General features: G+C 42.3%; 1 protein-coding gene across 1 annotated transcript; it reads right to left on the reverse strand.

Moving 5' to 3' along the window:
- Positions 1-26,377, reverse strand: SF3A3 (splicing factor 3a subunit 3). The gene is made up of 17 exons (XM_086394255.1): positions 26,176-26,377; positions 25,853-25,900; positions 24,505-24,557; positions 24,293-24,398; positions 21,303-21,375; positions 20,846-20,937; positions 19,818-19,900; positions 18,676-18,814; positions 17,462-17,530; positions 16,974-17,041; positions 16,709-16,816; positions 15,693-15,762; positions 13,017-13,181; positions 12,810-12,920; positions 11,606-11,696; positions 1,202-1,257; positions 1-293 (listed from the first exon to the last, which is right to left on the reverse strand). The coding sequence occupies exons 1-17, from the start codon at positions 26,269-26,271 to the stop codon at positions 216-218; spliced, it is 1,506 nt and encodes a 501-aa protein (XP_086250381.1). The 5' UTR covers positions 26,272-26,377; the 3' UTR covers positions 1-215.

Consider the following 26,377-nt stretch of genomic DNA (forward strand, 5'->3'; position numbering starts at 1 on the left):
TTTTATTTTCCAACGGAATCTTCTTTAATATAAAACAAAGATAAAACACATCTCACCGCTGCAATCTGCCAGCATGCCTTGTTTCTACAAGATGCATGCTAGTCCATAAGACTAAGTAGCAAAGAGTCTTTAGGAGCATTTGATTGGGAGAAATAGAAAAAGCAGATCTTAGGGAAGCCTGGGCAAGGCCCACGGCTGAGACACATCCCCGAACACTAGAGCAGTCCTTGTCTTTTCAGATCCTCGTACGTCTTCTTATTTACAACATTCCCACTGGAGTCTTCATATTCTTCCTAAAAGGGAAGAAGGACTCCATTAAGTACAACTGCTGGGAGAAATATTTAGACCAGCCTCTGGGTACCTGAGCTCGCCCTGGCCTGATTCCATGCCATTCATCTAAAACAGCCTTTCTCAACTGGGGTTCTGCTCTACTGCCCACAGCATCCATTAGATATCTAGAAAGATACCAATTATGACTGATCCTTGGGGATATCTGAGAAAATTGTGTATTCAAACCACTTTCTGTGTTTAAGATGAGGAACTCCGGCTCAGAAAGGCTCACTTCAGACATGGTTTTCAAATGGGCCCCAAGAACTCTAGGTTTCTACCTGAGAGGACACTACAGGAGATAAAGGCCAAGAGGACTGAGCTTCTCCACATTCAGAGGAGTTCTGCCTTTTTCTATGTATTGGAGTTCTATGTTACAGCTTGAAAAGGGCTTTGCTGCTAAAGGAACACTGAACACCACTGACCTAAGAGGAAGCAGCTACCATATCTCACATACACACCACTCCTCATCTCTGAAATCCTCTGTTAGGGATGACCATCCCAAGACCAACAAGATGCCTCCCCACCCCATGAGCAAGCTCATCAGATGCTCTCCTCAAAGGAGATCTAACATATGACACAGATTTTCAGCCTCTTAGCTTATGAATCCCAAGGGCAGGACAAGACACAGGGTACTTCTGCTTGCCACTTCAAAATTTCAATGGGAGAATATAACCTGTCGTTAAGACACAGATTTGAAGTCTGACACATGTAATATCACAAATAAACTAGGCTTTTCAAGTCAAGAGCTGATTAGAGATATTGTCACCCTACACTTCCTGCTACAGTGAACCAGGGGCCGTCTCTCACTCCCTTCTGCACCGTGAGGGACTCTGTGGCTTGACGTTACACCTGATGCTACATAAGCACTCACCTCAGTGTCAGGCTGCCATCGTTCCGATGCCTTCTGCAGTTTCAGCTTGGCCCACACTGCCGGACAAGAAATGATCAGCAATCAGATTCCACTGAGTATCCATTGGGTACTGGGTGTTATAACATATCCCTCATTAGGATCCCCCTGAGTGCCTGTCCTAAAGACATCTGCCTGCCCCAAATGGGAATTTTGGTTCTGGACTGCCTGTGGACAAACCCCTTTCATAGCAAAATTTACCATAATGTTTGCTCTGTTGCAAAATAAAAAGTTGGATCATATATAACCAAACACCTCTTAGAAATGAGAACTGATACTCTCAAAGGAAATAGAAGCTGAAGTTGAACGGTTATATGAAGACCTACAAGACCTTTTAAAACTAACACCCCAAAAAGATGTCCTTTCATTATAGGGGACTGGAATGCAAAAGTAGGAAGTCAAGAAACACCTGGAGTAACAGGCAAATTTGGCCTTGGAATACAAATGAAACAGGGCAAAGGCTAATAGAGTTTGGCCAAGAGAACGCGCTGGTCATAGCAAACACCCTCTTCCAACAACACAAGAGAAGACTCTACACATGGACATCAGATGGTCAACACCGAAATCAGATTGATTATACTCTTTGCAGCCAAAGATGGAGAAGCTCTATAGAGTCAGGAAAAACAAGACAGGGAGCTGACTGTGGCTCAGATCATGAACTCCGTATTGCCAAATTCAGACTTAAATTGAAGAAAGTAGGGAAAACCACTAGACCATTCAGGTATGACCTAAATCAAATCCCTTATGATTATACAGTGGCAGTGAGAAATAGATTTAAGGGACTAGATCTGATAGATAGAGTGCCTGATGAACTATGGACGGAGGTTCATGACATTGTACAGGAGACAGGGAACAAGACCATCCCCATGGAAAAGAAACGCAAAAAAGCAAAATGGCTGTCTAGGGGGGCCTTACAAATAGCTGTGAAAAGGAGAGAAGAGAAAAGCAAAGGAAAAAAGGAAAGATATAAGTATCTGAATGCAGAGTTCCAAAGAATAGCAAGAAGAAATAAGAAAGCCTTCCTCAGCGATCAATGCAAAGAAATAGAGGAAAACAACAGAATGGGAAGGACTAGAGATCTCTTCAAGAAAACTAGAGATACCAAGGGAACATTTCATGCAAAGATGGGCTCGATAAAGGACCGAAATGGTATGGACCTAACAGAAGCAGAAGATATTAAGAAGAGGTGGCAAGAATACACAGAAGAACTGTACAAAAAAGATCTTCACGACCCAGATAATCACGATGGTGTGATCACTCACCTAGAGCCAGACATCCTGGAATGTGAAGTCAAGTGGGCCTTAGAAAGCATCATTATGAACAAAGCTAGTGGAGGTGATGGAATTCCAGTTGAGCTCTTTCAAATCCTGAAAGATGATGCTGTGAAAGTGCTCCACTCAATATGCCAGCAAATTTGGAAACCTCAGCAGTGGCCACAGGGCTGGAAAAGGTCAGTTTTCATTCCAATCCCAAAGAAAGGCAATGCCAAAGAATGCTCAAACTACCGCACAACTGCACTCATTTCACACATTAGTAAAGTAATGCTCAAAATTCTCCAAGCCAGGCTTCAACAGTATGTGAACCGCAAACTTCCAGATGTTCAAGCTGGTTTTAGAAAAGCCAGGGGAACCAGAGATCAAATTGCCAACATCCGCTGGATCATCAAAAAAGGAAGAGAGTTCCAGAAAAACATCTATTTCTGCTTTATTGACTATGCCAAAGCCTTTGACTGTGTGGATCACAATAAACTGTGGAAAATTCTGAAAGAGATGGGAATACCAGACCACCTGATCTGCCTCTTGAGAAACCTATATGCAGGTCAGGAAGCAACAGTTAGAACTGGACATGGAACAATGGACTGGTTCCAAATAGGAAAAGGAGTACGTCAAGGCTGTATATTGTCACCCTGCTTATTTAACTTCTATGCAGAGTACATCATGAGAAACACTGGGCTGGAAGAAGCACAAGCTGGAATCAAGATTGCCGGGAGAAATATCAATAACCTCAGATATGCAGATGACACCACCCTTATGGCAGCAAGTGAAGAGGAACTAAAAAGCCTCTTGATGAAAGTGAAAGTGGAGAGTGAAAAAGTTGGCTTAAAGCTCAACATTCAGAAAACAAAAATCATGGTATCTGGTCCTATCACTTCATGGGAAATAGATGGGGAAACAGTGGAAACAGTGTCAGACTTTATTTTTTTGGGCTCCAAAATCACTCCACATGGTGAATGCAGCCATGAAATTAAAAGATGCTTACTCCTTAAAAGGAAAGTTATGACCAACCTAGATAGCATATTAAAAAGCAGAGACATTACTTTGCCAACAAAGGTCCGTCTTGACAACAAAGGTCAAGGCTATGGTTTTTCCAGTCATGTATGGATGTGAGAGTTGGACTGTGAAGAAAGCTGAGTGCCGAAGAACTGATGCTTTTGAACTGTAGTGTTGGTGAAGACTCTTGAGAGTCCCTTGGACTGCAAGGAGATCCAACCAGTCCATCCTAAAGGAGATCAGTCTTGGGTGTTCATTGGAAGGACTGATGCTGAAGCTGAAACTCCAGTACTTTGGCCACCTCATGTGAAGAGTTGACTCAGTGGAAAAGACCCTGATGCTGGGAGGGATTGGGGAAAGGACGAGAAGGGGACGATAGAGGATGAGATGGCTGGATAGCACCACCGACTCGATGGACATGAGTTTGAGTGAACTCCGGGAGTTGGTGATGGACAGGGAGGCCTGGCGTGCTGCAGTTCATGGGGTCACAGAGAGTCGGACACAACTGAGTGACTGAACTGAACTGACTCTCAAAGGAAAAGTTAGTATGGTACAAAATATAGGAATTATTGGAAAAAGTGACCTTACTGTTTTAAAGTTCATAATAGAAGAGAAAGAGAATGCTATGCTTAGTCACTCAGTCATGTCTGACTCTGAGACCCCATGGACTATAGCCCACCAGGCTCCTCTATCCACGGGGATTTTCCAGGCAAGAATAATGGGGTGGGTTGCCATGCCCTCCTCCAGGGAAATCTTTCCAACCCAGGGATCAAACCCAGGTCTCTCGCATTGCAGGTGGATTCTTTAGCATCTGAGCTACCAGGCAAACTACTTGAGTGGGTAGCCTATCCTTTCTCCTGGGGAATCTTCCCAACCCACGAATCGAACCAGGGTTTCCTGCATTGCAGGCGTATTCTTTACCAGTTGAGGTATCAGGGAAGGCCCAAGAGAACACTAGACATTGTCAAATACAACTACTTGAGGTCTGATGCGTGTATTTCAAAAAATTCAGAGAAAAAAAAAACAATGAAATATCATGGCCAAAGAGTTTGAAAGATAAGATAGCTCAATAAACACTGAAGACATTAGAAGAATAATTCTGACAGTTCAATTCTAATGAGCACGGAAAGAGAAAGACATCTACAGACACTACCGTAGCTCCAGAGGAAGGGATCAGACATGTGCAAAGACAGGACAGATACAAAACTAGGAAAGAACAACTTAAACTTGTAAGAATGGTGTCTGGAAGGCGCACCCTTAGAACAAAGGGCTATGTGCAACAGATGGGACAGGTCGCTGCTATGAAGGTAAGATGACAGTGAAAAGGAACAACTACTTGATTCTTATAAGCTTTCATATTTCTCATCACGTAGAACAATCTCTAAACATGACAAGATTAGAAGAAATATCCTATAGAGAAAGCTGAAGTCTAAGATGGGTGAAGAAATATTAATAGTAGATGAGACAATATGTAAGTGCTGAAATCTTTTTAAAAACATATTCATTTGGCATCGGGTCTTAGTTGTGCCACACAGGGTCTCCGACCTTTACTACAGTGTGAGGTTAGTTGCAGCATGTGGGATGTAGTTCCCTGACCAGGGATTGAACCTGAGCCCCCTGCATTGGGAACACGGATTCTAAGCCACTGGATCACCAAGGAAGTCCCTGAATTTCCTATTTTTGATGGAATAGCCAATACGATAAAAGCTATAGACACAGGATATCTTGGTTTTAGAAAAGCGATTGCTCTTACAGGCAATGTCCTGAGAATCCATGAAAATGTATCTCTCATGATACTGTCATAAACAAAATGATGCTATCTGAACCTGATGCTATTAGTTTATTAGGGTTAGTAGACTTATACCTAGTGAATTTTGGTCAATTGTGACCAACCTCCTGAATGAGAAATATCTTGTGAGAAGTTCCATAGGGCTCTTTCTTAGCTGTCTTTTGTTCAACTTATGATATGTAAGTCTGGAACAATGGAATGATTAAAATAATGAATTCATACATCAAATCCTTCATTTAAGTTGAAAAAATAAAAAACTACTGTAACTTAAATAACAGTACTGAATCCCTTGTGCTAAAAATGCCAAAGAAAAACTTCAACAGAATGATCTAAAACAAAGACAAGGAAAGCCAGTCTGACAGCTGTGCCAGTGGCTTGCTCCTGCCCACTCCCACTAGGGCACACGTCTTTCCAGGTGCTCTGGAAGGAGCAATCCTGGTCTAACAAGGAGCTACTTTTGCTGCCAGTTACTGAAGTGACAGCTGACTGCACAACAGATGGAACCTGACCCAGCTGCACCTTGCTACCATCCTTCCCTGATATTAGAAACTGGGACACTGAGAGATTGAACTACATGAAGGCAGGCTCTGAACACTGAAAAAGGTCATACAGGGCAAGGGCTGGAGTTACTTTCGCTGTGAGCTAAGGCTTAAAGAGAAGACACGAGAAAGCGGAGAAGGCATACGCACAGACGGAAGCACAGGTGGAAAAGCACCTTCTTCCTCAGGATGGAAGGACACGGAGTTAGGTTTTCAGGGGCTTTCTTCCTCATAGCCCCAAATCCTTAAGATGTCTAGTTTGGATGCTTTAAAAAAAAACCCCAAATCCAAAAACCACACACGAAATCCAGGTTTAATAAAAAATAATTATTCTACCAATGGGAAATGAAGAAAAATTGCACATACTCTACAGAATAATAGAATTAACTTCAGTTTAATAATGAATTGATTATAACTGTAGCTGATTCATGTTCATGTGTGGCAGAAACCAATACAATATCATAAAGCAATTATCCTTCAATTAAAAATAAATTTAATTAAAAAATAATTAATGGATGCCTATTAGTAGTGAGATACCTGAGATGAAAGTCTGTCAGGATCCTGCAGGAGTCAAGACGTCTGTAACTACCTATCTGTTACTGAAAAGTCTGAAAGGAAGCCAGAGAGTTAACCCCAGATATTTAAAGAGGAGGAATAGTCCCTGGGGAAAGAAAGGGCAGGGGAGGTGATGAAAAGACAAAGTGATGTTGAGATAGAAGTGAAACTATAAATGCTACACAAATGACCTACAAGTGTCAAGGGACGTCATTATGGGTGAAAACGATACACTGTATCAAAGATGTGGCAATAATAATATGAGAGAAACTGATAAACCTAGACATCTGAACAAGGAGATAAATACTGAAAACAATATGGATAACATTTTGAATCATGAACCTGCCAATAATATTCTGGAAAAAATTTTTTTCTTTTCTAAAAGTTTGTATCACTAAAGAGAAAATTTATAAAGTTTCTTTATGAAACGTCCTTATTGATCAACTCAAAAAAAAATTACGGGGGTAATTTAAAATAAGGCAGTATAGGATTATGGGAAGAGAAAAGACTGTGGTAGAAAAGACATGTGACTGACCCCTGGCTTTCTTTTCTTATGGTACATGACCTAAAGACTGACCTCATTTTTCTTCTGAAAGTGGGGGTGATCTTCTACCTCACTGATTGCTCTGAAGATTAAATGGGTGTAAAAATCTCCCATTTGCCTCGCATATACCAAGCATCTGGTATATGGCAGCTAGCAACAGGAAGATTAAATTCCAAATGAAAGATAAAGGTGACTCCGGATCTCATGCCTTGGACTCTGTAGAGGAGCCCACAAGTGAAGCTGACGATGATGGCAGCTTATGCTTTCTCACTGATACATTCTACATTGTGGTCAGGCATGCTGTAGCACTTTACCTATATTATTTCATTTAATATATATATTATCTCATTTGAGACAACTCTCTGATGTAGATATACTATTAACTCCCACATTTGATAGATAAAGGAAACCAAGGCACTAAAAGACATAACTTGCCCTGTGTCCCCTAGCCAGGAAGTAAGTGGCGGAGCTACGATCGGGACCCTAGATCCTCCAGAGTCTGCACTGTTAGGAATGTGGTTTTGAACCAACTTCACCCTTGAAGAAGACCAGACGAAAACATAAAGAACTTAAGGGAATCCATCAACAAAGTCCTTGGGTAAAAACAACATGACAAGACATAATGGGGGTAAAAGCTACTGTGTATAAAATGAGTAAGCTACAAGGACACAACACAGGGAATTGAGCCAATATTTTAAAGTAACTATAAATGGAGTATAATCTTTAAAATTTTTGAGTCACTACATTGTATGCATGAAAATTATATAATATTTTAAGTCAAAGAGAAAAAAGGAGATAATGGGATTCTGAAAGCAGAAAAACCACTTTTTGTAAACAAGGTGATAAGAATATTGATATAAGATTAAACAGTCTACTGAATCATTATGAGTAAGATGTATAGAATTTACTGTTTCAGATCATCAATATAGTCACCTCCTATAAATAACTCAACAGAATGACACATACTAATAACAGATTATAGAAATTTGTAGTAGAAATAAACTGTTAGATGAAACATTAAAGTTAGAAATGTTAGAAACATTTCTAATGTTCCTGTATGAAAGGAATAGATTCAAATTTACTATATAATCTTTGTGAGAAATCTAACAAGAAAATGAGAAATCTAACAAGAAAACAAGGAGTTAAATATTAGATCAGTTAATACACTGAGTGTAAAGAGCTCATCTGTATACAAGGATGAATATTGACAACTAGGGTAAAAAAAAGAGCCCACATTTGCTGCTAATATTTGATAACTGGGGAAATGGTCTATTACAGTAGAACAAACAAGCTATCAGATAACAGGAATTTCAAAACGCTAATGGGAGTGATCAATAAGGTTACAATGTAATACTGAGTTTTATGTGGCTCAAATAACACAAAACTGGCAGAAATGCAAGACACGAAGTTTAATTACAACCGGAATCAACATGTCCATACCAGAATTCAAAACAAAGAGACATTAAGTATGAAAACTACTGAATAGGAGAAAATATTTATAAATCATATGACTGATAAAGGGTTACTATTCAAAATACGTAAACAACTCATACAGCTTAATAGAAAAAAACAAAAAAGCAACCTGGTTAAAAAATGGGCAGACAATTGGAATAGGAATTTTTCCAAAGACGACATACAGATGGCTAACAGGCACATGAAACAATGCTCAATATCACCAACTGTCAGAGAAATGCAAATCAAAACCACAAAGAGGTGTCACCTCACACCTGTCAGAATAGCTGTCATCAAAAACACCACAGATAACAAATACTGAGGAGAATGTAGAAAAACGATTCCCTTACACTGTTAGTGGGAGTGTAAACTGGTGCAGCCACTATGGAGGACAGTATGGAGGTTCCTCAAAAAACTAAAAACAGAACTACCATATGATCCAGCAATCCACTCCTGGGTATATGACAGAAGAAAACAAAAATACTAATTTGAACAGATACATGTACTCCCAACATTCATAGCAGCATTCTTTACAATAGTCAAGACAGGGAAGCAACCTTAATGTCCATCAACAAATGAATAAAGGAGATGTAGTGTGTGTGTGTTAGTTGCTCAGTCGTGTGCAACTCTTTGAGACCCTATGGACTGTAGCTGCCAGGCTTCTCTGTCCATGGACTTCTCCAGGCAAGGATACTGGAGTGGGTTGCCATTACCTTCTCCAAGGGATCTTCCTGACCCAGACATCGAAGCCAGGTCTCCTGCATTGCAGGCAGATTCTTTACCATCTGTGCTACCAGGGAAGCCCAAAAGAAGATGTGGTATATACAGATAGCTAGATATACATGCACACACACACACACAATGGAATGTTACTCAGCCATAAAAAAGAATGAAATTGTGCTATATGCAACAGCATGATGGACCCAGAGGGCATTATCCTTAGTGAAATAAGTGAGGCAGAAAAAGACAAATACTATGCATTATCCCTTATATGTGGAACCTAAAAAATAAAACCAACAAATGAATATAACAAAACAGAAACAGATTCACAGATATAGAGAACTTGTGGTCACCAGTGGGAAAGGCCAGGGCGGGGGCGATGGGAGTGGCAAGATAAGGACAGGGGATTAAGAGGTACAAACTGCAATGTATAAAATAAATAAGCTACAAGGATATGTTGTACAGTACAAGGAATATCGCCAATTTTATAAGTTTTTTTTTTTTCCCCCCTGCGTGACCTGGAGGATCTTAGTTCCCAGACCAGTGGCCAAATCTGGGCCCTTTTGCAGTGAAAGCAGGGAGCCCCAGCCACTGGACTGCTAGGGAATTTCCTACTATTTTATAGCTTTAAATGGAGCACAATCTATAAAATTTTGAATCACTGTTATACATCTGAAACTAATACGATATCAAAGTATCTCCAAAGAAAGTAAGTTTTTAAACAAAGTAACAAGATCAAAGAAAGTATTAATAGGAAAAAGGAAATAGTAAAATGCAGAATAAAAATACTGACTTTTCTACTTTGTCATACTAAATCAAGGAATCATATGGGCTATAACTAGAGAGTCTTCTCAGAGTAGTCCCTTTCTATGAGGAAGTGATCTCCATCTAAAGTTTCAAATGACAGAAGAGAATGTAGCATGTAATCAGATTGACTTTACGACATAAATATGGTTTTGAATCCTAAATCTGACAAATGTCTGAAAGCAACGCAAAAAGCACATCTTTTATTTATGAATGTAAAAACAAAACTTCTAAACAGAATTCTAACAGGATAAATAACTACATTAAAAAAAAAAATACTACTCAGAATGAAATAATTCAGAAATGCTGTTTTATCCAAGCCTGATCAAAAGTAGTAAAAATGCTGTCACTTTTCTTTCGTGGAATGTGATAATAAAATCGTAAGCCAACCTTCAAATTAGTGAGGCTGCATCACATGGTCTTTAAAAACAGCATTCAGGCAAGGAAGACTTATTGCCTGCTTCTATTTAACATTTAAGATTTAGGGGTAATGCTTAGGAAAAATAAATACATGGAATAAAATTAATTAAAACATGTTTTTGCAGGTGAACCTGACTGTAAGCCTAAAATAATGTAAGGTATTACATTACATTACAATTTCAATGTATCAAGTAATAAATCAATTCGGGCAATTTGCAGGACATATTTAAGAAAATATGACCCCTCCTGCCCGGCCCAATCATTATCTACTTATTAGCTATATGTAGCTAGAAAACAAATCTAAAAATGTGACAGCATTCAAAATGCAGTATTATGATTCTATGAAATTTCATTACTATTTTAATTTCCTCCAGAGTGAAGGGCAAAAATGAAAAGAGGCTAAGTGGATAATCTGATATATTTTAATTCTGATCAGAGGAACTGTATGATCCTGACTTGTAAATGCACAGAGACAAAAGAGCAAAAAGGAGTCCCCAAAGTTTACCACACTCGAGAAACTCAATGGAAGAGTCCCTGGAACTCACGGGTTAAGTCAGGGATTGGGGAACTCTTTAGAAGGTCACTTCTACTTGGCTTTACCATAGAGGATTTGAACCCCAGAGGTGGAAGCCAAATCAGTTAGCTGACCAGGCAGCAGAGTAGTGTGATATGCTAAGAGGCAGTGCCTGAAGCTTAGCAAAGTGGAGTGGTAAAATTCTTTTCCTAACATTCTAACCCACTGACAGTGAAAGCATGACCAAAAAAAGAAATAAAACTGTGAGGAAGATGGAAAAATCTATCATGGCCAGGTAGCCAGGAAGCCTGAGGTTCCTGGGAGCTTCAACAACACATTCCTGGACACACGTTGAGCCTGGTTTTTTCTCTGAGAGGTATTTTGCTGACATGTTGCTGTGTATCTGCCCTGTCATCTCAGAAATAAGCTTACCAAGATCACCTCTATTTCTTCCTTTGTATCTGCAGTTCTTAACACAGTAAAATCAATTCAGAAAATACACATACACTCATTCACTCAAAATCTTGCATACCCGGGAGTTCACAGACCCCAGTTAAAAGCAGTTTCATACTCAGCACAGAGCTCTTCTCAAGGGGGAAAGAATCAGTACTCCTGGCTAATCCATCCCCTGAACAAGCAATAAATATAGGACTATAGTAGTCTGTATGTACCCACAACCTGCTGCCCTTAGGCCTGGACACACGACAGTACTGGACAGTGAACTGTAGTTCTGGCCTCGGGAACAATAAATGATTACTTACAGGAGACCGCGTCTTCAATCTGTGTCACATTAGCAAAGTGGGCAGTATTTGGGATGCCCAAACACCTCATGCCATGAGCATGGCGCCACTCCTGGGAGAAGAGAAGCAAGAGGACAGCGTGAAATAGGACTGACTGGACATACAGCACTAACCCCAATCCTACTCAAAACCTTCCCTAATCCTTTGCAAAAGGCTCCACCTAAAGGCAGCATTCCTTTTGAGGTGCCTGTCTGTAGACAGCTGGCTATGACTGACAAGAGGCAGTTACTTCAAAGCAGCACTGTATGTTTGCCTCACTGGGCAGGTTTATAAAACCTAGATCTACACAAAATCTGTGTCAAGACCACAACTCTAACTCATCACTTACCTCCTATGCAACCCCCACCACCAGCATGTATAAGCATTACTGATGGCAAGTCAGTGTAATCTTTAGAAGTAAAGGAGAAGACTGTTCATCAGGTACAAGCAAGGATACGAAAGAGACCAGGGAGGGATGCTGATGCAATGACAGTATGGCTCAGGGATGGCAGATGGCATGGGCCCTGGATGCCAATTCCAATTCACTGGAGGTGGTACTGAGAAAGATTTAGAGACTACTGGAGTTTGGCAGAAAAGACCCCAGAATCAGTAATATGCACATCTGAGGAAGAGAAAGAGGAATTCACATACATTCTCCATTCTTGGCTACATCTAGCATGTCTTCTATTCTGTAAAATTTCTCTCCAAGTACTGAGAACTGAAGGCAGAAACAAAACAAGGGTGAATTCACTTACTGGAGTACCACCCAGATAATGCCTTCTCTCAAGAATAGCTTGATAAATGTCATCCTCTTTTTTTTTTTTCAAGAGGCAAAGGCCCATTTAAGACCCAAAGAAGGAGGCGGTCAGCCCTTTCTTTGGTATTGAGTACTAGCAACAGGAAAGAGAAATGACCAAGGAGTCAGAAAGGCAGAGAGAAAGAGCAAGCAAGAGAAAATGGAAACAAGGTTCAAATAGTGGAATGCCTCCAGAAACTGTCTCAGGTGCTACCCAAGGCTGGCACTGCTGCCAGAAGCCAAATGCCCCATGCTGGACTTTATGTCCACTTCTTCTCTGATTCTCTTTTGCTCTGGACGCTAGGGATCCTCTCAGGCTGCTCCTATCCTCTTCTCTAAAAGACTCATGTTTCAAGCTTCCACGTCCAGGAGAAGCGCCGAATCTCTTACAGCAAAGTGCCTCTGGAAGGCCTTAGGACCTCGGTAGGTATAGTTTCCACAAATCTCACAGTTATAGTTGATATTTAGGCCATGAAGCTTATACAACCAGTAAGGAATAGGCTAAAAGAAATCAGACAAAAAAAAACCAGTATTAGACCAGTGTCTGTATCTGCTGCCAAAATGAGAGAAGGGGGAAAGGTGGCAGGGGGGACTTACTTTGCCGTCCCAGCCCAGGGGCAGGTTTTTGGGGTTGTAAATGATCTCATTCTCTTCATCTTCACTTTCACTCTCACTGATCTGCTCTTCCTCTTCCTCTTCCCGCTCTTCTCCAGTTCTTGCCTGCTTGCGTTGCACGTTCTCATGAGTGAGATGTCGCTGTTCCTATGTCAGGGCCATGAATGAAAAGGGAGGTGAGAGAAAGTGCAGAACAAGAAAGGAAATTTTTTATTTTCCTATAACCCTTGTTGATCCTTCACTTTTAAGGATCAAGTTTCCTGTCTTGCAGAACAAAAGGAAAGTCTTGCTTTCAAATAGTATTCCTCTTCAGCAGACCTTTCCTGATCTTAAAGGAAAAATTCAAAGAAAAAAAAAAAGGAAAAAGTTAAACCTAGCACTTGCCGAGGTCACTCATCTGAGGCCACAGACCATCGCAGAACAATAGAAGTCTTTTCTCTTCTGTCCCTAAACCGTTCCCTGAACCAGTCTTCCTTTCTCTTTCCCACTGTTACCACCCTCACCAAGGTGACAATGTTCTAACTTGCCCCGAGTCTGTCCTCAGTCCAGTCTAGCTTCCATGTTATCCCCACATTTATCTGCTGGAGAAAACCAATCTCGTGGCACACTTTGCTTAAAAAAACTTTAATTTGCTTTCTGCTACTTAAAGGACAAGGTCCAACCTCCCAACATACAATAACTTACCAAATTTTTCTCTGACTACACCATCCCTCACTAGACATACCCAAGGACAATGGTTTGTTTTCTCATTATTTCCTTTCACAGTAATTTTACCTTCATGCTTGCTGTTTCCTCTACCTGGATCATCTTAATCTCCCTCTTTCTACTTAGAACACCCAATCTCAAAGTATTACAGTACACATCACATTATATGGCAGTTATCTGTAGCCCTCAGTCACAAACTGGGCTTTTCAAGGGTAAGAGGCTATGTCACATTCACGACTGTACTCAAAGATTTAGCATAATATCTGGAAACCAACAGGTGTCAGTAAATGGTGAAGTTATGGTAAAAATAATACCAATTCATAACAAGATCAACTTTTGGAACTCATTTTGGCTGGAATTCCAAGGAGAACAGTGCCACCTCCTGGCAGGGAAAGCAGAATGCTCTCAAAGGTAGGAGTTGTGGGCACACCTTATGTTAGGGGCACAGATGAGCCTCGCATTCGGCTTCAAAGGACGGGCAACTCAGTCCGCTGCCCACACTCAGTCCAGTTCAGTCACTCAGTCGTCCCCGACTCTTTGCGACCCCATGAACTGCAGCACGCCACACCCCCCTGTCCATCACCAACTCCCGGAGTCCACCCAAACCCATGTCCATCGAGTCGATGATGCCATCTAACCATCTCATCCTCTGTTGTCCCCTTCTCCTCCTGCCCCCAATCCCTTCCAGCATCAGGGTCTTTTCAAATGAGTCAGCTCTTCGCATCAAGTGGCCAAAGTATTGGAGTTTCAGCTTCAGCATCAGTCCTTCCACTGAACACCCAGGACTGATCTCCTTTAGGATGGACTGGCTGGACCTCCTTGCAGTCCAAGGGCCCACGCTGGCACAGTCCTAGTTCAATGTGGAGAGTATAAGTATCCCATGTAGCCAGTGTCTGGCTAATCCCTTTTATCCAAAGGAGTTGTAACAGCGGGATCCAACAATGACTCTAGTTTTATGAGTTATTAATGCGTGGTCATCAAACAAGGGCAAGAGACAAAGACATGCGGACCAACTATCTGAACCAGAGCCACCTACTCACTCAAAGCACCATGTGCGTATCTGTAAAGGAAAAGGCTCTGAGAGCAGTTGAAAACTACACAGACACTCAGAAAGGCTGGTCCTCTCTGCAGGACTCCCAGAGACACTGATCATCTTCCACCTTCTCCTCCCTGAAAGAGAATCATTTTCTCCTGCTCCTCCCCCCACTTTCTCTAAGATAAGCATCTTGGTCAGGTAGGCCTTTTTGTACCTGTAACCTCCTTCAGCTTCTTCTTGAAAGAATACTCAAGGAGCAGCTCACAGCCAGTTCTGTACCACTAACCTCCAAACCTAACAAGCTCTGCACAACCCTGTGAACATGTAAGTTACACCTTTTCAGAGTAAGTCATTCATGAAGAGCTGCTGTTGTGGGCGCACCTTATGTCAGGGGCAAAGATTAGCCTCAGTCGTCTTCAGGGACTGGCAACTCAGACTGCTGCCCACAATCGCACAGTCCTAGTTCCCTGTGGAGAGTGTAAGTATCCCATGTATCCAATGTCTGGCTAACCTCCTTTTATCCAAAGCAGGTGTAAAACAGGGAGCCAACATATGACTCTAGTCATATCTTATTTGCCTTTTGAGTGTTTGCTTTCTGGGTCACCCCTGGCTATATTCTGGAGCTCAGGGAAAGAATCTGGATTCTACACTGAGTGGGGCGAGGGCGGGGGTGGAGTCTACTCTCCCACCTAGCCTCAGGGGATTGGGCAAACTTAGGAACGTCACCTAACAACAGACCCCTAACAACAGAACAGGACCTCAGTGAAGGGCTAAGTACCCTGGGAGAACACAATTTTCTGCTGAAGTAGTTTGATATATACTTTTTTTTCTTGCAATCCTAAAAAATATCCTACAAGTTCATAGCTCTCTTACTTCCACAACTTGGAGCATTTACAGCCCTCAGCAGAGTCACTTACCCCAAGAATCTCTACATATTCGTATATCTGGGCTTCAAGGAAAGCAATGTCTTTGTTCCTCTCAGTGTCTCTGGAAATAAAAAACAAACTATCACTCAAGGGTTCTTTCACCCAATGCCATGTTCTCTATATCTGGGAATATTTATTCCAGAGGTGCATTTAAAATTACAAGCACAAGAGAAATACCATGTTGTGAAAGCAAATGTTCTGTTCAGCTCAGGACTTGCTGATATTTATTTATTTTTTATTTAAAAAATATTTTTGGCCATGCTATATGGCTGGCAGGATCTTAATTTCCCAAGCAAGGATCAAACCCACGCCTAGTGGAAGTGAAGGGTCTAAACCACTGGACTGCCAGGCAATTCCCCTGAGATCATTTCTTAGAATGCATAGAAGCTTCCTCTTTGACCTCATTCTAGAGAGTGAAAGGCATATCCAGGTATTTAAGTTCCTATCAATTTCCTATACAAAGGAAATGTGGTACAGAAGGGCAAGCTCTGGAACAGGCAGACTTGGGCCCAAATCCTGACCTTGCTACTTAGTAACTGTGAGATAACAGGTATAACTTTTCTAAGTCCTTATCTGTCAAAGATGAGGATAACAAATATTTTTCAAGGTTGTTTTGAGAATTAGCAAAACCACATATAAAATAAATACCCTGTACAAGCATGTGGCTCAGGTACAGATTCAACTGTTATTAGCAAAAATGCACTTAGATGAACATTTTTGAACCAACTTACGCTCTATAATCTACAGAAGTAACAAAAGATACCTGGGGCACAGTTTCAGCTTTAGAGATGTCCCCCACTCTCAGACACCTGAGTACAGACTGTCCTTGGTTTATAAGAACAACGAGAGAACTGTCTGCCATTAGCAGAGAAAAAGAGCAGACTGGAGCTGGATGGATCAATAGCGGTAATAGAATGGGCTTTAAAATTTGTGATGTGGTACGAACTCTGCACGGGAATAAAAAGCTTAAAATGTAAGCAGAGGTGCCCCCCCTCCCCCCCACTCACCGCTTGGTGCCCTTTGTCTTGGGATTTTTGGCAAACAGGGAGGTGTCAAGTGACTCGAGGGACTTTCCTTTGGTGCTGAATAGCCTCTGGGCTCGCTCTTCTAGGGTCCTAAGGAGACACAGGGGCAAAGGATTTCAGGATTACTTTACCATCTAGGCTTGCTTCTCTTTGCAGTGTGGAGAGAAAGAATGGAACTGAAGCCACTTAGAAGATTGTGAAACTCAAAGTAAATGAGACACTTCTGACAGAAAAATCAGTCTCTTACCCGCCACACTTCAGGCCTAAAGCTAGGAGTGCAGATTTCAATCTGTCCAGACCCAGGGAGGCCAACTCCTACATGAAAGAAACAAGTTACACTTTTATACAAATAGACTTGGAGAAACAACAAAGGCTCAAACTTAGGTTTGCAGGCTGGTGTGTGGGTGTTCCTCAAACAGTGGCAAGACCACACGTTCCATAGCCAGTCTCCTAGCAGGATGCTCCAACTCTCCAAAGGACCGACTCCGTGCTTAAGTTCATACATAACCATACTGGCTGTGTTCCACTACCTCCACTACAGCTTAAGATGGCTAATTTTTAGTTAACAGTGTTCAAAGAAACTGGACAAGCTTTTTTTTTCATCTTTCTACATTCTTCGTAGATGCTTATCTCGAGGATTGGTGTCTTACCATAATAAGTCTATAGCATTAGGAGATCAAGTGACCCCTCTGAGGCGTGAACAGGCAAGACCAGCACAGGCTAAAGAAAACATACCTCCCAGGAGGAGAATGCAGAGAGGTCCAGATGGGCTCCAGCATGGGTCAGGGCACTGCTTGTCTCTTTCTGGAAAAACAATATGATGTTTATTAAGACCCAGGATTAGAACAAAGGCAAGGGAGTCATCTAAATTACAGGCATACCTTGGAGATGTTACAGGTTCGGTTCCAGACCACTGCAGTAGAACAATTATCGCAATGAAGCGAGTCCCATGATTCTTCCTGGTTTCCCAGTGCATACCAAAGTTATGTTTACACTATACTGTAGTCTATCATGGAGAAGGCGATGCCACCCCACTCCAGTACTGTTGCCTGGAAAATCCCATGGACGGAGGAGCCTGGTAGGCTGCAGTCCATGGGGTCGCTGAGAGTCGGACACGACTGAGCGACTTCACTTTCACGCATTGGAGAAGGAAATGGCAACCCACTCCAGAGTTATTGCCTGGAGAATCCCAGGGACGGGGGAGCCTGGTGGGCTGCCATCTATGGGGTTGCAGAGTTGGACACGAAGCGACTTAGCAGGAGCAGCAGCAAGACAATGCACATGTCTTAGTTAAAAAACTTTATTGTGAAAAAATGCTAACCACCATCTGAGTCTTGGTAGTAATAAAAATCAAAGACCACCATAACAAAACAAAAAGTGGCAATAATAGACTTGCCTAATGCAGAGAGTTGCTGCATTTGTTAAAAAAATAAATGCACCATCTGAGAAGTGCAAGAAAGCAAAGTGCAGTAAGACGAGGTGTGCGTGTACCAGGTGCTGGGTAGCCCCTTATAAACATGTATGAATGAGAATCAAATGCCTATAAGAGCAGAGCAAAAAGAAAAAAAAACACAAACAAACACCAACTAAAACTAGATGGTCCAATTCTCCCAGAGATTTCAGAAAAAATTCATGTTTGTCCCCAGGAATGAAAATATATAATAAAGATTTCTAGCACATAATCACATCAGCCTCTGGTCAGTAGGAACCACAGAGCAGTAATGATATGGTTGGTGAAAATGCTGGGCCCAGCCAATGGCAAGTGGGCCCTGCCAAATCTCTTTCCAAAGTACACAGAGAAAACTCAGCACAGTTGGCAGAGAACACCCCCTGGCTACAACTGATCCCAAGGGACCAGCACCTGAAAGCCTAAAGCAGAGGCTCAAGATTAAAGTAAAATAGTTTACTTCCCTGGAATGTCCTCCACCCAAACCCCCACTGAAGCTCACCGGCCATCCAGGAAAAGTACCATTCTCCCACTTCTTCTCAAACTCATTCTGAATTTTCCCAAAAAGTTCATTCTGATCTTGGAGAGGCTTCACTCTATCTGTGTAATCCTGAAGGTATTCAAGCAGCATCTCCAGGTATCTACAAAGGAATAAGTAATATAGAGACAGCAAGGTTTCTATTTCTGATATACTGTTATGCTCTATAAAATATACTTATAACTCCAGTGATACTAGTCTTTTAAAGGAATAAAAATGAGCTTACAATTGGCTTTCTTCTAATATGTCATCTTGATTTTGACCTTTCCTATCTTCTTTCATCCTTAAGATACAATTCCAAATACTACAGTCTTAACTCACAAATAAGAAAGATTGCAGGTAAAAAGAAAATGAGAAAATAGAGGAAGGCAGATTACTAACTAGGGCACAACAACACAAACAAAGCGTAACATCTATACATCAGACCCAGGCACCTCTGAGAAAGTTTCATTTTTCCCCACTCTGCTCGACTCCAAAGCAGAGGCACCAGGGTGGGAGACTTCCTTCTACAGTGACACAAAATTAAGAAGAGTATGGGCCTAAGATCACAGATGTGCCCACAGACACATATTCTTCCAGAGCCAAAGTATTATGATTTTATTTTTTAACTAATTAATCTTTTATTTTTTGGCTGCACTGGGTCTTCACTGCTGCGAGGGCTCTCTGGCTACAGCAAGTGGGGCTACTGTTCGCTGCAGTGCACAGGTTCTCACTGTGGTGGCTTCTCTTGTTGCAAAGCATAAGCTCTAAGCACATACGCTTCAGCAGGTGCAGCACGCAGACTCAACAGCTGTGGTGTGCGGGCTCCAGGGCGCCCAGACTCACTAGTAGAGGAGGGGCTCGATACTTGTGGTATAGGGGCTGCTCCATGGCATGTGGAATCTTCCAGGACCAAGGATCAAACCTGTGTCCCCTGCATTGGCAAGCGGATTCTTATCCACTCTACAGCCAAGGAAGTCCCAAAGTATTATGATTTTAAAAACGTATCTTGGAAGTCATTCATGTATGCCTTTCATGAAACAAAACTCAAAACGGCCCTCAAATCTTCTCATTAAAATAATCTTCTAGTCACATTCAGTAGAGGCCTGGAAGCTAATAATGCCTACCTCTTGTACTCGGCATTCTTCCTTTCTTTAGGAATGTCAAACAACTGGTCAAAGATGGACAGGTAAGTGATATAATCCAGCTTCTGAAAAGAGAAAAGAAATGACAAGAGATTCAGTTAGGTGTTTGCACCAAGTTACAACATAATCTCCAATAAATGAGATCAAAATTGAGCCTAACAAAGTTAACAAAGCCCAACTCACTTAAGCCTTTTTTTTCTCCTACCATTTAATTCCTACATTAACTGGGTGTTAATTCCACTGGACTGAGTAGAATATGAGACACATAATTAGCCTGTAAAAATACAGATCAAGTCAATAAACCATAGGCTAAAAGAAACATCTGTTCAACATTACTACATACCAGGCACTTGTTCAAAGACTGACACCCACTGCCTCTTAAATAAGGTCCTGGAAGGTGTCGTTTTTTCCCTCATTCAACCACTTATTGAATATCTTTGGACCCAGTGCATGGATACACATGAGAACAAGACAGAGGCAGCAGGACTGGACTCATGGAGCTTCTACAGCTGAGACAACTTTGGGACATGTCTTTACAACTCCAAGAGGAATTCATCACATACTTCCTTGCAACTTTCCTGAGGCTGTCAATTAAATCTCATCTCTTACGGTAAGTTATTTTTAGGTATCTTTTTAAAGATATTAAATAGTCATTCCTGGAAGAGATTATGTTTTTGTATCTTTATGTACCTACTACTATATGTACCTAACACCGATGCTGCATGTGTATTTGGAAGTTTTAAAAATTTATTTTTACAAAAGCAAAATAGGCTTGTTGTAATAATAAAACAAAATTTACTAGTAAGTAAACCAGACTTATTCATTCACTGTAGAAACCCGATTTTCACTTTGAAAATGGTTTCCTTCCAAGAAAGCACATCACCATTTTAATATTTACGTAACAGTTCCAGAACAGAAGGAAGACACTCTGTTTCATGTCTAGTAGCCCCAGCCCAGTGTCCTGACTCACCCTGAGAATCAGAGCCACCCTCCCCTATCCTGGGTCTTACCTCAGAGGCCTTCAGGTTAATGTATTTGAGGTAACAGTCATGAAGATCCAGGTAACGACCGTATCCCTCTTCATCTGTGAACTCCACCAAATCTGAAGCAATCAGAGGTATCAGTGATTCAGGTACTAAAGACCACTTTCTTGGACCTGGCCTTTCAAGAGGACTGCACAGCTTCATAATGCAGCCCTTTACCCAAATACCCTCTCTGTGCTCACAGAGTGAAACAGGACTCAGCCAATGCATTTAAGTTGGACGAGCACAAAATGAACATTGTGCCCAGTGCCAGTTTAGGATGCCAATCTAGTCCAGACTTTAGTCTAACAAAGAGAATATCAGTAGGAGAACACCGCTATACATTTCTGTGGGGCCATTTTCCAGGGATCTGAGGGCAAATCTGAGGTCTGTTATTTACCTGTACTTCTGTTGGTGCTGGAGAGAAGCATTAAACCCTACTTACTTTGTGCTTCTTCACTTGGATTCTCTCGCGCCTTTAGGAGTTCCTCAAATTCCACTGACATTGGAACACAGATCTGATGAGAAAAGAGAGAAAAGCTCAGGTGGATTTTTCAACATAAAAGTTGCAATATCACAGAATGAGCTATATAGAAAGTTGGATTTCTAATGCTTTACTTGGCTTGGATTTTTCATTAGGAGTTTACTTCTGTTTTCCAATTACCTTGCCCTTTCCTTTGCTTTCTGCCATTGTTTAACTAAAATTTGCTAAAATAACATTCACAAAAATTCAAATAACATAAAAAGACAGAATGGAAAAAAAAAATCAAGGTACCCCCTTTAATAATTCTCCCGCAAGGGAGTTCTCTGGTGCTCCAGTGTTTAAGATTCTGCACTTACAATGCATGGGGCATGAGTTCGATCCCTGATCAGGGAACTAAGATCCCACATGTCTTGAAGAGCACTCCCACCCCCTGGGCACCAACCTGCCTCCACCAAAAAAAAAAACAACTGTACTGCAAATAGATAACCACTGTCTACAGATTATTTAAAAATTTTTTTAACGTCAGCCATTCTCAAACTTTGCTGCACATTAGAATCACCTGCTGTTGCTGCTAAGTCACTTCAGTCGTGTCCGATTCTGTGCAGCCCACCAGGCTCCCCCGTCCCTGGCATTCTCCAGGCAAGAATATTGGAGTGGGTTGCCATTTCCTTCTCCAACGAATGAAAGTGAAGTTGCTCAGTCGTGTCCAACTCGTAGGACTGCAGCCTACCAGGCTCCTCCATCCATGGGATTTTCTAGGCCAAGAGTACTGGAGTGGCTTGCTATTGCCTTCTCCTGAGAGACAGCGCTAAAAGCCCTGACATACTTGACACCAATTAAATGAGAAGTGGGGGGAGGTATCAGCACTTTTTAAAGACCCTCAGATTCAAATGCACAGCAAGATTTGGAAACCATTGCTCTGTGAGTTTATATATATGTATTTGTGCAACCATAATACAGGCAAATGACAAGATTATTACTTTGCTTCTCACATAATTGGATTTATTTTTTTCCCCCTTAGTATATCCTGGAATAAATTTAACCATTTATTCTGCATCACTTTTCCACCAGAGCTGGGATTAGGTTATACACCAAAATGGTACTCACGTCTTCTCTCTTGGTTAGCAAAAGACTGAATACTCTACCTTCCAAAGAGAGTGAGGAGACCTTTATGTACCTCCACTAAGTAGCCTCTCCTGCCTAGTATTTTCAGTCTCTTATTTTTCTACCCATTCCTTTACATATGGACACCTTCCTATCTTCCTCCTGCTTCTCCTCTCCTTTTTCCTGCCAGTCTTTCAAATGCATGTTAAAACACTACACACTACAGTTTCCCCATTATTTACGAGTACTCCCTGTGACCAGATTTCCCAGATTTCCACTCCCACCACTTCTACTGAGCGGCAATCCTGGCAGTTACCAATCAGGAACAGCGGATACCACTCACTTCCTTTCTGAAGCTCATTTGCTGAGCTCCCATAAGACATGACCTGGAGCTGCCAACTGACCTGTACTGGAGGCTTCCCAGGCCCCCTTTCCGTGAGTGCCCCAAGGCACCCAGAAGCTGACAGTCTCCCTTCACACTCTCTCTCCCTCCCACAACTCTATGACTCAAGGCTTCAACCATCAAGTCCATGTGCCAATTCTCAAGCCCCAATCACGAACTTCAACTCTCATAGGACACGTCTACCTAGGTATATTATCACCTGAAAATCTACATACATAAAAATCCACTTCCAGTGCAAATGGGTTCTTTCTTCCTTATTTCTATCAAGGGAAAAAACAACTTTTCAGTTACAGAATCATAAACGCTCAGTGCAATTACTGACCCATCTCTCCACTTCTACAGCCATGCCTCACTTCCCCTTTCCCCTGGAATTCCTTTGGTCAGTTGTGCAAGATGTTTAATGAGTTCTCAACAACTGAGATGTAATCCCTGCTCCTTATAATTTTACAGTACAGTGGGGCAGACATTCATTGTCAGAGAACATGACAAGATCATAAAGGAAGGAAGGATTAATTGGGATTAACTAGGAGTGAGATAGACTAGGAAGCAATTTTCATGAAAGACTTGGTCTCTGGGCTGAATCATGAAGGGGTAATCGTCAATGGACGTGAGTAAAGCTTCTCCGTGTTAGTTGGTTCCTCCAGGCAGCATATTTCAAGACAGGAACACAAGTCGTTTATTGGCCAGTAGATTACCCATGAAAGATAAAAAGGAAAGGACTTCCCTGGTGGTCCAGTGGTTAAGACTCCATGCTTCCAGTGCAGGGGACACAGTTCTGATTCTTGTTCGGGGAACTAAGATCCCATGAACTATGAGGTGTGGCCACCAAAAAAAAAAGGAGAGAGCGAGCAGGATGGAAGGATAGAGCAGGGAGAGCCTAGACCATGATGCAAAATCTCACTAAAAGTCTCACACTGGGCAGAAATAACCAGGCTGTGATACCCCCACCCCCCCTTACTGTGTTCAGTCACTGGTTAGGGGCTGCCCAAGAGTACGTGTGCTCTGTCGCTTCAGTCGTGTCCGACTCTTTACGACCCATGGACTGTAGCCCGCCAAGTTCCTCTGTCCATGGGATTTCCCAGGCAAGAATACTGGAGTGGGTTCACATGTCCTCCTCCAGGGAATCTTCCTGACCCAAGGATTGAACCTGCAGCTCCTGCAGTGCAGGCAGAGTCTTTACCACTGAGCCACCAGGGAATTAGCACGCAGCTTCTTTACCGTGAGAGCCACCTGGGAAGCCCAAGAAGAGAATGGCTTTAGCTTAAAGCTGAGGGAAATTCTGAAAGAACTTGGAGTTGCAGGATGTCACCTAACTACGCTGCTTATAGCTAACTGGTAAGTTCCCTTTTGAAAGGACATCTGAATGGCAATCTCCATTTTCCTAACACATGTCCTTTGTATACTCTTCGGACAGGTCTGGAGAAAAAACTTTGCAAGGTCATACCTCATTTGGGTGCTTCCGGTGGAATTCCTTTATTTGTTTGAGTCTATTATAGAATTCAGCAAACTCATTGGGTCCTGAAATGGCATTGAGCTCCTCTTTTCGTAACCTGCAATTTCAGAAAAAAATCCAGAAAACACGGAGCACAAAGTCAGTCCTTTAACCATGGCCCCTCAAAAGCAGTAATTGCTGGACTGAATGAGACTGTCACTTACCCATCCTTGTCGTCATACAAATCCCTCAGATTCCCACTGACTTCCATGTACCTCTGGAAGGCAAACACAAATCCATCAGAATGAAGCAATCCGTCTGTACAACTGAGACCCAAGCAACCAACAAGGGCTCTCTAGTCAAATGTCAGGAAAACTTCAAGAGATGTGGTGTTAAAAGTTCTTATGCTTCCTTAACAGACAACACTGGCTCCTAGCTTATTTTTAAAACAGGTCACTCTGAAGATTACCTAAGAAATGTGTTTTGAGGGGTGGCAGAGTTCCCATATTTAACTTTCCCTAGAAGAGTCATGGGCTTCCCTGATGGGTCAGTGGTAAAGAATCTGCCTGCCACTGCACAAGACGTGGGTTGGATCCCTGGGTCGGGAGAAGGAAAAGGTAATCCACTCTAGCATTCTTGACTGGGAAATCCCATGGACAGAGGAGCCTAATAAGCTACAGTCCATTGGGTTGCAAGAGTCGGACACGACTTAACACCTAAACAACAATAGAAGTATTGTAAAAGAGAGCCATGTAAGAGTCACCCTTTGGAAAACTGCAGTTCCCATCAAAGACTCTCAAAGATAAAAGGGTAGTCCAAATTGACTTTCACTATTTCAAAAGGCTTGACTAAGGAATGCTCAGGCTAAGTCAAACACCACACAGCTTCCTCTGGATTCAAACTTAGAATGGCACAAGTACATAGCCCATTCTCCAAAACTTTTGGGACCGGATTTGCTTCAGAATGTGGAATTTTTAAGTTCAGGAAGGTACTACATGAAATAAAATATCCCTAGTGGGATCTGGAAAACACATTAATTAGTTCTGCAATGAAAGTTATGTTATTTATTAAATGGGATAAAGACCATAAAAAACCTCTCATCTGATCAGATCAAGTCAGATTTTTGCCACCAAATAATTTCCAAAACAAATTAAAAAATCTTTTGTTTTCAGAGTACTTTGGATTTGGGAATCTAGATAAGGGATTAGGGGCTTGTAATATTTATCTACCCTAAATCAGAAACTCTGATTAGGGTCTTTTATTCTTTTCTATGGGGGAGGAGGAGAGTACATTCTCAGCCCGAGGCATTGACACCTCATAACTACTCTTCGCACATCCACGAGATACAGGATGCTATAAAGGAGATCTTCTCTAGTAATTAAAAATGAGTAAGAGTTCTCCATTCGGAGAAGGGAGTAAGGGTGGTTAAGCATCCTTAGGTTTGGCAGCGCGCGTACATTCGGCAGGCATACAAACCCCTCGACTGGCCAATAGGCTACCTTTGTCCCCGCACCCACTCCCTCCTCTTCCAGTCCATCGCGCCCAAAGAGAAGCGGACAGCGGGACACTCACATCTTGCATGGCCCGTGTGCGGTGGTCAGAATTGATCTGGTCCCGGAGCTGAAGAAAGGCAAACGTAACATATACGCTGTTAGTCGGAATTCTGGAGTTGGGAAGGCCGCCCGAGGGCGGAGCTTACCCGCTCGGGTCTTAGTGGCCCAAGCAGAGGCCTCTGGGCGCTGGGCCCCGGGGAAAGGCTACCTATGCCTGAGCTCGGGGAGGGAATACCCTCGAAGGGCTCGGGGCGGGACTGGTCTGAGGGCTGAAAAAAGCTCTGAGGTTAAATCCGGGCAGGGGGCCCGGCCTTACGGTAGCCCCTGCCCAGGCCCACTCACCGTGGACTTCTTAGTGAGCATCTCTTTGGCCATGACATCCATAAGCCGTTCCTTCTCCTCATGATAGCGCCGCTGCTGCTCCAGAATGGTTTCCATCTTCCCTCTTCCTTCTCCCCCGCCGCCGCAGTCACTGCTGCCCCAACTCAACACAGACCACCAACACGACCGGAAACAACCCCAGCCGCCTTGCGCGCCCGCGTCC

Source organism: Bos grunniens, chromosome 3 (genome assembly GCF_055505025.1).
Source record: "Bos grunniens cultivar Pamir isolate PY7600 chromosome 3, Bosgru_T2T1.0, whole genome shotgun sequence".
NCBI lineage: Eukaryota > Metazoa > Chordata > Mammalia > Artiodactyla > Bovidae > Bos > Bos grunniens.